At 32.0% G+C, this 14,716-nt stretch overlaps 1 protein-coding gene and 1 long non-coding RNA gene across 2 annotated transcripts; one reads left to right on the plus strand and one right to left on the minus strand.

The window, feature by feature from the left end:
* Positions 1–4,441: 4,441 nt before the first annotated feature.
* On the minus strand, positions 4,442–5,505 carry LOC121124203 (uncharacterized). Its single transcript, XR_005866252.1, has 2 exons — positions 4,842–5,505; positions 4,442–4,758 (listed from the first exon to the last, which is right to left on the minus strand). It is a non-coding gene; the product is annotated as an uncharacterized lncRNA (long non-coding RNA).
* Positions 5,506–11,104: 5,599 nt separating this feature from the next.
* Eaf6 (chromatin modification-related protein EAF6/MEAF6) lies at positions 11,105–14,708 on the plus strand. The gene is made up of 2 exons (XM_040719687.2): positions 11,105–11,549; positions 14,327–14,708. The coding sequence occupies exons 1-2, from the start codon at positions 11,253–11,255 to the stop codon at positions 14,480–14,482; spliced, it is 453 nt and encodes a 150-aa protein (XP_040575621.1). The 5' UTR covers positions 11,105–11,252; the 3' UTR covers positions 14,483–14,708.
* The last annotated feature ends 8 nt before the right edge of the window (positions 14,709–14,716 follow it).

The following is a 14,716-nucleotide window of genomic DNA, read 5'->3' on the forward strand; positions in this document are numbered from 1 at the left end:
ACTCATGGGTCCCAGAGTAGGACAGTGTTTAGGAACACATTTACCGTAAAATTTCATATAAAGCGCACTGTTATTCATTTTCCAGTAGCATTTTACTGACCAATTTTTAAAACTCACAGTATGACGGGACAAAGTACGGGACGGGTAACGATTTCGTTTTTCAAGGGACGGTTGGAAACCCTAGCCATGGGTACCATAGACAGCTGGAACTATATTTTTTCATACGAGTACGTGAACTGAAAACTTAGGATCGGGTCCAAGCCTGCATAAAATTTATAGCTAACATAATAGTCAATTTTCAAAACAGACCTTTTGAAATCTAAAATAAGAAAACGTTTCGAACAAGAAATAATATTTTAAGGCCCAAAGGACCCTGATACAGGAATCATAATATGTAAATATTTGCAAACAATTAGTCAGACAACTCTAGCTATAAAATCGTACAGCATATCATCGATATAATGGATCCGACCCAGAAAATTTATTTCACATTTTTCTTAGAATTTACATAATATTTTTGTAAAGTTATTACGTATTTCATTATTCAACGACAGGAATATACTCTCTGATTTCTATGCATAAAAGATAATATTATATTAATGTGTAAAAGTAGAGTACAAATAAAAGATAAACGATATTATTACTTAAAATTTAAGACTAATTATGTTAATTAGCTAATAAAATGTATTCCTTAATAGATGTATGATGATATATTTTTGATAATAATTTCAACTTTCCCACGCTAGGAAGAAATTGATTCTGAGATTACCTATATATATATATATATATATTATATTATGTTTTTAATATACCTATAGTCTATTATACTCACAAAAGAGAAAAAAATAACTATATTTACAGTAACACCTTGATGTACGAGTTTAATTCGTTCCTGGACGGAGCTCGTAGGTCAAAGCAAATGATTCTAGTTTTGTGTCTATCCTTATTTATTCGGTCCAGTTCAGTCTTAGGACCGGTCTTATCAGTCCTTGAGACGGATCCTTAAGACCGTCAATCCTTAGGGCTGTAAGTATTACAACTAGTTTTGTATCAGTACTTATTTAGTATTGAAGACTAGAGTCCCGTCCAGTCCAGTTAAGTCCTAAAACTTATAAAGTTCGGTCCTTGATGACATCTGCCAAATTTCTTTTTTCTTTTTGATCAGTTTTAGTACTGACAGTCTGAAGGAACAGTCCTATAACTGGACTGGACCGAACTTTATAATTTTTAGTACTTATATATTCAGAATTGAATTGGACCACACCGAGACTTAACTGGAAGGGGCTGTATTTTTCTTTTTTAAATAAGGTACGACACAACACTAAATGTATCCTTTAATAAATAACTTAAAAAATCCCACTTGGAGGGGCTCTTGCGTCCTGTCACCAGCTCCTCTTTACCAGTTAGTATGTCAATAATTTTTTCTAAGAATTCAGCTCGTATCTCAAGACTCTTATGTTGGGGCACTCAACTCTCAAGTTATTACTGTATACAAGTATTAGGTATGTATGAAATTGGACCTTGAGAAGAAGAAATTCTGATAGAACATTTTTAAGGATGATCGAGATGGAATGTTTGGAGAAATCACTAATAATTATTCAAATAATAAAATGGGAGAGGAATTTTAAAAATAATAAATTTGATTATATCAGTTTCATTATACTTATTTTTTTAATTGTTACAAATCCTTTATGCATAAAATATATTATTTAAAATATGTGGGATTGTAAGAAATTATTATTCTTTTAATAAAGCACTTTTATACTATATTTTAATGTATTTTAGATATTAAAAAAAACAAAAAAATAGCAGATCTTGAGAATACTTATAATGAATTAATTCAAATAATACTAGGATCTGTAGGGGGATTTTAATTTTTTAAATTTGTCAAAACCCAACTAAATAGCAAAGAATAATTAAAATGTACAAATACAGCTCCTTTGTCAATTCGATCATCAAACATATATCTGCAAAAAATCGAAGATAGTTTCATACTACAAATAATGTAAATATTTTTCGAAATCATTACTAAAAGTAATTAAATAAAACAAACTTGTTCAAGTTTAATTCAATTTTTTGACCTGTGGCCCCGGGTACATTCCCTGCCTATAATATTTTTAATAAGTCAATCATACAAAAAGTGAAATAAAATTTTATCTCTTAATTAAATCCTCGTAAGGGATTTGCAGGAGTGTCAATAAGGGGTGGGCTAAAGGGCCGTACCCCCCAAAAAAAAAAAAAATTAAGGATTTTTTATTTTTTAATAGAAATTTTTTGCAGCAGAGCAAAAAATTTAATTTTTGAAATTTTTGTGAATAGGTCTAGAATTTTGATATTTTTTGCTTAATATTTAAATTTAATTTTTGAATCTTTCATCCAAAAAAATTAATTTCCTGTGAATAACTATGTATTTTTGAAATTAGTTTCAAAAATTTTAATTTTTGGATTTTTTTTCAAAAACGAAGCCAAACAAAAAACAAAAACGACATCTAATCTCCCGACAACCTTGATTAATAATGTGACCCAATAAGATTAAAACAAAATAAGTGGTGTTTTATAGAGAAAAAACCTTTTTTGACGATTGTCATTTGATGTCCTTTTTTATTTAGAACAGTGCTCCTTAAAAAAATCAGCATCTCGGAGTAACAGTAATATTAATTTTATGATCAAATTGAATACAAAAAATCAAAGGCTTATCATAATTATAACATTCCTCAACCTACCAATACATGGAGCTATTGTGCCACAAGGTGTGCGCCTAGTATAGCTTAAGAACTACTAAGTTAGATTATTAATATTAGTACAACTCATTGTCAATTGTTGTGTCTTGACGAAGGTGACGAGGTTCCAGTTATTTATTAAAAGGAGGGATCCATGACGAACCGGAGAAATGAGGAGAAGGAAAGGCGTGGAGGAATATGGACAAGGCTTATTTATAGTAACATCTATATTCTTAGTAACACAAAAACCTACTCTGGTATATCCATGCAATATACAACTATTTATACTAATCAAAAGGTAAAAGCAGTACTTTACAAATATAAATACATACAAGAAAATACAATAAAAGAGAATCCGAGGGAAGGAGACACAAATACATTACGTCAATCATGGAGATTCAATAATTTCTATGTGGATACATCATGATTCAAGGCTTAGGTCTTATGACGTTTTATTAGATCCGCTATAAGCAACCATTTGGAAGTGAACAAAAATCCCACTACTTGTATACTAAGGACATATAGGCCGGAATTGTTCCGATGACGATCCTCAATTCTACTTAGAGTCCAATAATGACATAATCTTATAACTCCGCAACAAATCCTAGTGTTACTTTCCGTCTTTCACGCACTAGTGATTATGTTTGGGAACATGCCTCGAATAGTGCTTTGGTAAACCTAAGGTGGTGAAAAAAAAATGTAATTACTTTTTAAACTAAGTGTTTTCTCTTGAAGGAGAATAATGATAACAGCTTTAGCAAATAAAAAGCTCCTATTCAGGGAGCAACTACAAAAAGACTCTTCCATTATCATATTTTTTTTAATTTGTGAACATTACTATTAGAGTATGAGCGTTGTCAATGAGTTCTAATACTATCTGGAGGAGCACAAGCTCCAGTCACGTAACCGATTGTGGTCAAAAACATCATTTCTGATAATAAATTCGACTTGGTCAACTCAAATGAACTTAGTACAGTTATAAAACTATAATATTTGTCGTAGTTATAATTTTATATCAACATCACGTGGTATTTTAAGCAACTCTTCAATTTTGGTATAATTTTTGAAATATTTAAAAAAATTCTGAATTAACCTTTAAAGACTTTATTAAACTAATCATTTAAAATCATAAATTTGTAAAGTTGTGACCGGTTCAAGTTCAGCGGTTCTATCGGTCCCGGTCCTTCATTTCAACGGTTTCAGTTCTTTTTTTATAAAGGCTCAGTTTGGTAACAGGCATTTAAAACAAGGGGAGTCGCTAGAAAATTCGGCCCCAGGAAATTATATGAGATACAAGCAGGGCCACAGCTACCTTATACGCAGAGTGCGTTGTGCCCCCAAGTTCCAGCAGAGGATTTGTTTAAGACAATGGTTTTCAAAGTGGGGCTGTGAGGAAAGGCTAGGGAGGGAGTGGGGAGGGCAGTCGGGTTTGTACATTATTATTTTTAAGTTTCATTAAAATAATAAGGAATATTATATCCACCTTTGATCTTACAATAACAATGTAATCAATTAATAAAGATGATTATGTATTTATATGTTATTATTATATTATATGTAGAATAGAAAGGAATAGAAAACTTCATACAAACTGTATCGATTATTCATATCCCCAATTTATGAGTCTAGAAGGATGAAAATAATATAATTTTAAGTAATTACATTTAATTGAGCCATGAGTTAGTAAAGTCGAATGTATTTACACACGGAGTAGAATGAAATTGGAATTAGAATAAGTTTTATTCAAATAATATGAAATATTGCCACATTATTATGTCGATTAATAATATAAATTGAGATGAACAAGATCCTTATAATTGGTGCCGAAATCTATCCAATTTGAAACATCAGTCAGACTGTAACAGTTATATATATCCCCATTCATGAGCTTAAAAGGATCAAAATAATGTAATTTTTAGTAACTAGGTACATCTAATTCTCATGAATAAATAATTATGGCGGATGAGTAAGTCGGGAGTCAGCAGTCACATTGATCAATAATTGCATATTATTTTTTACTTCCATATGTATGTAGTGCCTGAGAATAAATATATAAATATTTTATTCAAATTGTGTCTTATTGAAATTATTATTTTATTAACTTATTTTATTTTTACTTACTTTAGACCAAGGAAAAAGAGATGGGACTGCATCTTGTTTCAAATGACGATATACTTTTCCTCGCCCAGAAGCTTGAGTTTGCCTTGGCACTCGGAAATCTTCTGGCTTGAAGTGTTTTCCACATAATACAGAGTTTAGTGATGGCCTCCAGAGTGAACCATTATCATCTTCTCTGCACAGAGCAATCCGCCATTTAAGACATATACTTTTATTTGACGGGAATCGATATGATCCTCTTCCCGAGCACCCAGGGACAACACAACACGATGGCATATGTGTAGATAATAATAATTACTAACTTACAAATATCTTAATTAGTAAAGATGAAATATTATTAATTAATTTATCCTAAGCTGCAGTGGTGAGTCACACGAGTGTTGTGTCGATTCGATCTTCTGAACGACTCTTTTAAGTGAACGTACTGGAGCGACTCAGTTGTATGAGTGATTCGTTTGTTTATACCGTAAGTTTCCCATATATAGAATATATCACTGAACTTCAATCAAATTGAGCTCTTTTTTTTGAGTTATTATGAAATATGAATATATTCAAGTATCGCACGGTTGTTCATTAGCTTGATACTTTGAGTGCACTCTAATTCGCACACACGAACTACTGCAAAGTCGCCAACTGAACTGATTTAACAAAAGAACTGAAACACCAACAAAACGGAATCTTTAAAAGAACGAATTTTCAAAAAAAACTGATTCCCTATAAGATATCATTGTAATATCTTAAAATACACCCCGGCCCACGTGTTGTGCATGTGAAGTGCTAAGCGCAAATTTAATTCCACCGTCGCTGCTTCCTTGAGCATCAATTACCTCTTGTAATATCCAAATATAAACCCCGGCCCACGTGAGGTATGGGGATCTTAACTAATTATAATTTATTGACATTAACTGATTCAGTTCACTAAAAGGAATCACAATTCCCAGCACTAAGTCACGCCACCTTGAGTATAATCATGGACGTCTCAAAGCATCTGGGCTGCACTCTTCAGAAGAAGAGACAAAAGCCGGCTCCATAAAGAGGCTGGATGTTTTGCCGTGTATTATTAAAATTATTCACTGTTTAGAAGAACATGTACTTAGTTTTGGTGTGACGACGTTATTGTTTTCAATAAATTATATAGCGATTTTTAATTAATTCTTCTTGGAAACGAATGGGATGGAAATGCTGTGCCCCAGGATGTAGACAGGGGTATGACGGTACCCCCAAGAATCCTGACATTAGTAATCACAAATTTTCTGGTTTCAATGTACCCCCTAATCCTCATCTTCAGTCATGCTGGGAAAGGGCAATACCATGGTCAATCACGGATCTTAAACCCAAAAAAACTATTTAAACAATAACAGAAAATTCAAGGATATATTGCCAACATTTTAAAGAGGAAGACTTCATTACTATTTCCGTTGACAAGCGACATGGGAAAGGCCGGGAGTTTAGAAAGTAACTTCGTAGTCGGTAATGCAGCTCAAATTTCTCGTAATTGATGTATTATTTATTAATTTATGACTTGCAGATGCTTGAAAAGTGATGCTGTCCCCTCAGTTTGGCCAAAGCAAAGCAATGCCGTCCTTAAGCCTCCGAGCTACCTTTCCTTCTCATCACCACTACCAAGGCCAACTCGAGATTCCACTAGTAGTCAAAGACTCCAACTTGAACACCAACGTCAAGAGGCCTTGGAGTCTGAAATGGTCAATGAGGAAGAAGTGCATACGTCAACTGATATGTTTGATAAGTTATCACGAGAGACATTGCCATAAGGATTTCTTCTTATAAAAGCACCCAAATTGTCATTCGTAAAACTTGAAGCTACCGAGGGCAAGGGCCTAGAAATCAAAGCAAGTTTGGAAATCGAGGACAACCTCACCTTTAAAGTTTTCCTACGACATCTGAGGATCAGCAACACTTCAGTCTCTCCCTGTCTTGGATTAAAATCGAATAAGATCAATTCAGTGACTGAAGCTATCAATATTGCTGCATATCTTGGATCAAAGCAGCAATTGACTCAATATGACACATGTGAAGTCATTATGAGCTTGTTGTATAAATTCAAAGAATCCCAAGACTTTGAGACACCCCAAACATCAAAGTTGGAATTTTTAATAGAGCAGTTGACACTACTCTTCCAGAACCCAAAAGCGAGGCCTTCTTTCTGTTTGTCTTTTGTGGCAAAATATCAGTACTGCCCTCTACGACCAAATTTATAGATCAAATATTCTCACAATTCCATGTCCCCAGCATCTTAGTACCCTTTCAAGTGCTGTAACTGTGGAGGCAGGTTTGCCAGTTTCAACCTTACCATATTTAAGTACCAGAATAAAAGCCCTGCACAGAAGAGAACGAAATGTGACTCTCATAATTGATGAGGTCTACTCTGCTCAAAGAGGGGAGTTTGTGAGAGGCAAGTTTCTAGGAACTGAGAACAATCAAACCACTAAAACTGTCCTCACCTTTATGATAAAGTCTGCTGGGGAAAATACATGGATGTTGTATCTCCTATCCCCGTGGCAAATTTGAATGCCGAATTCATCTTTAGTCAATATATAGTCATCATATTTATTGTTTAATGTTGTAACCTTATCTGTCGATAACCACCCAGCCAAAAGGAACTTTTACTCGCAGCTTCTTTGTGCTGGTCATCTGCAAACATCAATAATTCATCATCACAATAATTATCTCAAGGTGCATCTCCTCTTCGATTCTGTGTACAATTTCAAAAATATCTATAACTGTTTTCAGCGGCAAAAATACTTCAATATCCCTCTGAACTCTCTGGGTGCCAAAACGTTTTTACGTCCCAATTTCCTCACATTAAAGAGATTTATCACAAGGAATCCACCTATAAAGTAAGACAAGCTCATAAATTTACTCTCAAGTCTCTTCATCCGACAGCAATCTAAAAGACTAACGTACAGTTATCTTATTCTATTTTTCATGAATCAACCATTGGAGTCCTTAAGTTTTACTCCAGTGAAAGACTTGAGTTCATGGCCACAGTTGAGTTTCTTGAATTTGTACGGACCATGTGGAACATCTTAAATGTGAAGACACCAACAGTTGGGCTCAGGAAAAATGACAATATTAGAAAACCCATCACATAAGAAAATCATGCTAGTTTGTCCTTCCTCTAAGAGTTTACCGACTTACTCACTGTTTGAGAAGATAGTGGTGAAAGAGAACTCACGAAATAAACTGTTTTGGTAACCAAGCATACTTGTTTGGCTGCAGCAGATCTTGCTCAATACTTACTGGATAGTGAGAATAAGGACTTCGACTATATTGCTTATCATGTTCCAGTCTGACAGTATAGAGGGTAGATTCAGGTGGTATAGACAAGTAAGCGGAGCTAATTATTATATTAGTGTTAGACAGATATTGGAGGAAGAAAAAAGAAAATCAGTGTAAAGTGTCTCGTAAAATTCAATTGTATGACTATCTTTTGAGATTAAGGACGTGATGGCTGATGTAGACGATAATAAAGTTGAAATACTTCCCATTGATTGGGAGCCTTCAGACATAGAGAAAATGAGCAGCATTGGAAAAAGTAATGCATTGTATATTTGTTGCTGAATACCTCGCATTCTCTCTTAATAAGAAAACGAAGTGTTCATCATACAGATCTCTTTTGGTTGGCAATGACTCTCCATTTAACATTGGCATAAGATTGATGGCTGAATCCGAAGAGGAACAAGTTAACTTGGCTAAGTCGATAAAAATTATGAGTAGAAGAGGGCTCTCAACTCCAACCGATATCTTATTTCCTACTTGTCATTACACTCATTCTTTATTGAGCTTCATCACCAACGTCAGGAAAAAAAGGATTCACTTCTTAACAAAAATCCAAGAGCTTCTTTTGTAATTACGTTTCGGGGGGAAATTCTGGATAGTTCTAATTCAGCTATTGAAGCTATGAATGCCATTGTTTGCGGACAAGGTCACAAATGGAGTAATTTGCACGGCAAGATTTCGCTAATTCTCTTCAATGTGATGGCAAGAATTTGGTCAGTCAACTAAATGATGGGGTACATCAAGGGAGCAGAAAAAGGACTTCAAATCAGAATACAGCTAAAAATTTCAAGTCCTCTTCAAGAAGAATTTCTAAGCTTCAATCAGGCTCCAATTAATTATGTACATGTTAATGTATTACTTGAATTCTCTGTTATTGTCTAATAAAAACAATTATCCGTCTTAATCATATTAGTTATAAAAACTTAATATTCCTTTTTAAGACTGCCAACCACTTTCTGGAGCACGCTACTACAGTCAGGTGACCATTGAGTAGAGACGTCCGTGGTATAAATAAGGGTGATAGTTTTGTTAAGAATAGAAAAGCGTGCGAGGAGAAGAGAAGAAATACTTATGGCATCATTGATTAAATAATACACATCTTCTTCTATCAATCAAGAACGTTATCATTCCCGCCTTTATTATTCAATATTAACATAATATTAGATGCTGATAGTCGATAGAGAACTGAATAAAATGCCTAAAATAACGTCGCCTTCTGTCTGGATTTCTGAAAATGGAGGCCCAGGAATTTGGAAAATACTTACCGCATGAGGAACAAATGGTTTGTTGAATTTGTCGATATAAATGTGCCCTTAGTCCCCTGTCTAGTATTACACGCCACTCATTATCCTCATCTCATATCAAGTTAATGATGAAATACATCAAGTCAGACTTTAACTTTGATCTCACAAAGATGCTTATTGCATGTAATATAACCTTAACCATTGCTAATCATCCTACGTTAAAAAAATTTATGTAGAAATACATGGGTAAACCTATCCCTTCCCGAGGAACCATCATTAAATTAATGGAGGATGTTGGCACTAATGTCATTCATAGAAATACATATAAAAATTTTTTGAGTCATCCACACCAAATGACGATCAAGTAATCAGTAAAATATGATTCTATTTTAGCTAAAATTATCAAGAGTTAGGATACACAACTCATTAAATGGCAAAAACAAGTGCTTAAATGGTCACAACAATGGGAGTAGTAGCTTTGGATGGTTCGCAACTAGTTTGTCTGACACTAGTTTCTTCACTTCAAGACTTGGGTATGATAATTAGGTTTTCCAATATTATATAGTCAACAAATATTACTTTTTTTATCACTTAAGGCTTAGCTATAGTTGATAGGCTCCAAGAAATGATGTTCAGAAAACTGATAAAAGGCAAAAACAACTGCTTAAATGGTCACAACAACGGGTGTAGTTACATTGGGTGTAGCATTATAATTAGCAATTGTGTATATCCTTCATGATAATAGTATGTTGTTATATAATCATAAATAACGGGGAAAATGTCTTTTTTGATGCTCTTAATAAGGAGTAATATCGCCGGACATTACTACATAATTAGCTTTTGCTTTAAATCTTGGAAGATGGATTTATTTTAACATTTTTTTTATTAGTATTGTCTAATTTTATGATTTTGACCTTTACTTTATTATTAATAATTAGTTAGATCTCATCGGTAGAGATATATCTATCCAGTGCACAATTGTATATAGCAACTTCCACATGAAGAAAAGGGTGATTATCTTTTTGATTAATCTCCACGTCTCGTTTGTGTTTTGCAACCTAAAGTTATGACATATTTAACTGGATTCCGGTGTCAGAACAAGAAAATATTATTTGAATCAATCTATTATTTCAATATTCTGTATGTATAATTTGTTGTTATTAGTTATATGATTCCAATTGTTTAATTTTTGTATGTTTAACATAAATGTATGATGGTATATTTTTTATTATGTAGATTATATTCAATTTAAGCCTTCTTTTTTAAACTTGGAACTTCAAATATATTTCGAAATACTCTACTTTGTCGTTTCATTAGCTATTATTCTGAGAATAAGGTTAATAATGAATTACAATTTCATGAAGTGTGACGTTATAAAATCTACTGTAACGGATAAAAAAAGTCTAAGTCAATTATACGTAATATATCTTTATTAAACATTTTGCTAATAAATACTTTCGTTATACCCTCAAAAATCATAATAAAGCAGGCAGATGATAATCACATCAGTATTTTAAACAATGATACCATATGTATTTCCCCCCCCTTCTCCTTGCAAGCGTTTTTCTCTACAATATTATCAACTTTAGGTATAAATTATACCTAATTTTATCCTAATAATATGATATTTCAGAATGTATAATTCAGGTTTTTAGCAGATAGCTATTATTCGTAGCTATATCTATAACTATGGTTCAGCTGATATTGACGTCACTATTATTTATTATTGTAGCAGTCACAACAAACAGTACAGGGAGAGAAAATTTATTATTTAAAGTTTACGCAATAGTTAAAAATAACGCAGTTTTTTACCCGAATTTTTATTTTATATAGTATATTAATTAAATACTCAACTCTTCCATTTGCAAATATGAGCAATCAATCCAAAGGCCTAGTGGACATTCGACAAGAGTTGAGTGAGCTTGTCAAACGGAGAGCAGAAATAGCTGATACTCTTGCACAGTTGGAACGTCAAATCTACGCATTCGAGGGCTCATATCTGGAAGACACGCATTTGTACGGAAATATCATCCGGGGTTGGGATCGATATCTCACGGGTGGGGGTAGTAATAGTAATAAAACCTCTTCAAAGATTGAAAATAAAAGAAATCGAAAGTTTAAGGAGAGCGAACGACTCTTCTCGAAGTCATCCATCACTTCCATAGCTGTAAGTTCAAGTTATGTCCTGGAGTTATTAGTAGATAAAGCTCTCATTTCACGAGATAATTACGTATTAATTGACAAATGTGTATAGAGCGTTGCACTGACGTCATAATTTGTAATATACTTGAAGGAAACTCAATTTTGGGGCTCAAAGTTGATATTTTTTCTACATAAAATACACAAATTCCAAATTATTTTTGATTAAACTCCATCAAATTGCTTTATAAATAAAAATGACTTCACATCTTTTTACTGTATACAACATGAAGCAAGTGATAATCACTGTTATTTGAATATAATCAAAGTAATATGTATTGTAAATCCCTCTAAAATATCTAAATTTGTACTTTTTTGTTGTTGATTGATTAAGGATGAGAAAAGTAGCATAATTGGAGAAAAATATCTTATTCTTTCCATTGAAATAGTTAATTGATTGTCTATACTATGGAAATAAGATTGTATAACGATGTAATAATATATTTTAGAGTCATCTATATCATAAAAATAGGCATTAAAGGGATAAAATGTTCATAGACAGTAAGGTTGAAGTCCTTTTATTTGATGTTCCCATTTCGACATCTAATATTTCAATATTTTCCTTAATATTAATGAAAGAAGGGAGTTCATTATTATAAGACTTGGTTGTTTCGGCCCCCAAAATGGCCAACTTCAGAGATGCTGATATCATGTGAAAACGATCTATTGTACATGGTTCCACATCGGTAGATCTTCGATATTATTATTATTTATGTTCTAAATAAAATATATCTTTGAGTATTCAGTACATGTTTTGACTATAATTATAAACTTATTTATCCATAAATATGAACGTACAAGGACTTTAGAAATATTACCATAATAAGAAAAAATTTGGAATCAAAATAATAATATATCACTTTACCGGCTATATTATTTCAAATATGTATATAAAAAAACTCAAGATTTTCTTTGATTGAGTGTCTTAAATACAACACATTGTATGATATAATGTTTGATAAACAAAAATTACATATATAGTCTGTTCAGAGACTCAAACAATTTAATTTTTATAAAGATATAATTTTCTTTATAAAAGAAATGATTTACAATCGAAAGAATAATATATTTTTCTCTCATTATCCTACTTTTCTTGTCCCTAATCGATGATGAGTATTTATTTATTTTTGTACAAATCAAGCCATTTTTAGGGATGTTTAGTACATATTACTTTAATTTAGTATAAATATCAGTGTTTATCATTGGCATTAACTAGTATTCAATACAAGTATAGAGTCTTTCTTCATTGTTAAATTCATTTGATGGAGATTTAATAAAGATTTATTGACAAAATTGTCCATTTGATGTAGTAAAAATATGAACTTTGAGGCCCTAAGGTAGCGTCTCCTTTAATTATGATCCAATTTATGACTTCCGTGAAAATGCATTATAAGGCTAAACATATATTGAAACCCTTAAGTATATTTATATTTCTAATTTATTTGAGCGGTTTTGTCTTAATACTTTTGTAAATTATGCAGTCGTATCCGAAATGATTACATATTACATAATGATATCTCAGCCCTAAACAAAAAAAAATTGTCCGATAAACATATTTTATTTTAACAGTACTCTGTAACTGCAGTAGTAATTAAATAATTTTATTGTGAAACATTGGTTCTACACTGATTGTGTAAACTGATTATGTAGAGTCTCTTAGGAAAACTTATCGTAGACCACACTGTATTTTATATAATCATACTTGTGTTTTTATTATTATATTTAACATATATTTTTTTTGCATTTATTTGGCTGCCAAATCAAATTTTAAATGGGTTATCACCTATTCTGGATCAATACTCACTTCTTTTATTATTTCCTTTCTGAATCATGATGATCTTCTCTATTATTGTCACATGGTAGGCATTTTTGGAATTCGTTCATCAATTTTTCGTTCAAAATCTCCGTGCATCTTTGCTTTCCCTTTCTGATCTAACATGTTATCACTACAAAAAGAAATAGTTCCACTTACTCACAGCATACTGATACGATTTATGAAAAAAATTACTAAACATATCTTTTTGTTCTAAACAAAATGGCATTGCATCATATCTTGTTATTAAGTAATTAGATACATGTATTATGTTTTGCCTGAGGAAAAAATATTTCCTTAATAGATTTCTTATAAAACATGTTATCATCAATGAAGCTCTTATATTTGAAATTTTGGATAGCCAAGAACTTTTTAAATTCCAGATAAGCCCTATTATAGAATAAATCTAAGAAGAGATTTTAGTTTCAATTATATTATTCAAATGATCACATCATGTCATCAACCCATGACATAGCAAGTAGGAAAGTAGATTTTTGGATGAAAAACATAACTGAAAAGCTATCAGTTAGCGTAACGAAACTTATTAAACTTTAATTTTGTTGTGGAAAAAAAAGTATATAATGTAAATCCTATTTTATTACCTCCACCAACGAGGTTGAACGGAGGTTAGGTTTTTGCCTTTGTTTGTTAAGTCACCAGGATTACGGGAAAAGTTAGAAATCGATTATGCTTAAACTTGATACGAAGATTATATATGATCACAGTAAGAGGCCATTACATTTTGAGAGATCAAGGTAGCAAAAAATGTTTAAAATGCATAATCGACCATAATTTTTGAACAAATTAAAATACATAATTCAATTTTTATTTTAAGCGGAGGTTTTGCGCTCAACCAAGTGTCCATTCTTGTCTTAATAATTGAGATGATTGAGTTGTAACGTGATCTAACATCTTACATTTTTTCTTTCTAGGCTGTGAGTGGAATTCCGGACTCCCATGGTGACAAAGATAGTAGAAGTGATGAAAGTGACTCACAGATAAATAGTGACTCTGATGATAATGTCAATGATAGCAAGGCTTCCGTCACCAGGAAGAAAAGTTCCAATAAAAAAGCAAGGCATCGATGATATACATAAATAAAGGATGGGAAAAGTTTTATAAAATATTTGAAGAAGAATTAGAAAAAATAAACTTCTATGGGATTCAAAAACTCAAAAATTATTTATTCAAACCCATTTTTTTTTTAAAGTAAAGCTACTTTGTAAAAAAGTTAATCTGATGTTTGCTTTTTTTTAATAAAAAAATGTTAGTAAAATTTATATACATAAATATAATTATTATATATTTACATAATTTCATAC

The sequence above is a fragment of the Lepeophtheirus salmonis genome, chromosome 9, assembly GCF_016086655.4.
Source record: "Lepeophtheirus salmonis chromosome 9, UVic_Lsal_1.4, whole genome shotgun sequence".
Lineage (NCBI taxonomy): Eukaryota > Metazoa > Arthropoda > Copepoda > Siphonostomatoida > Caligidae > Lepeophtheirus > Lepeophtheirus salmonis.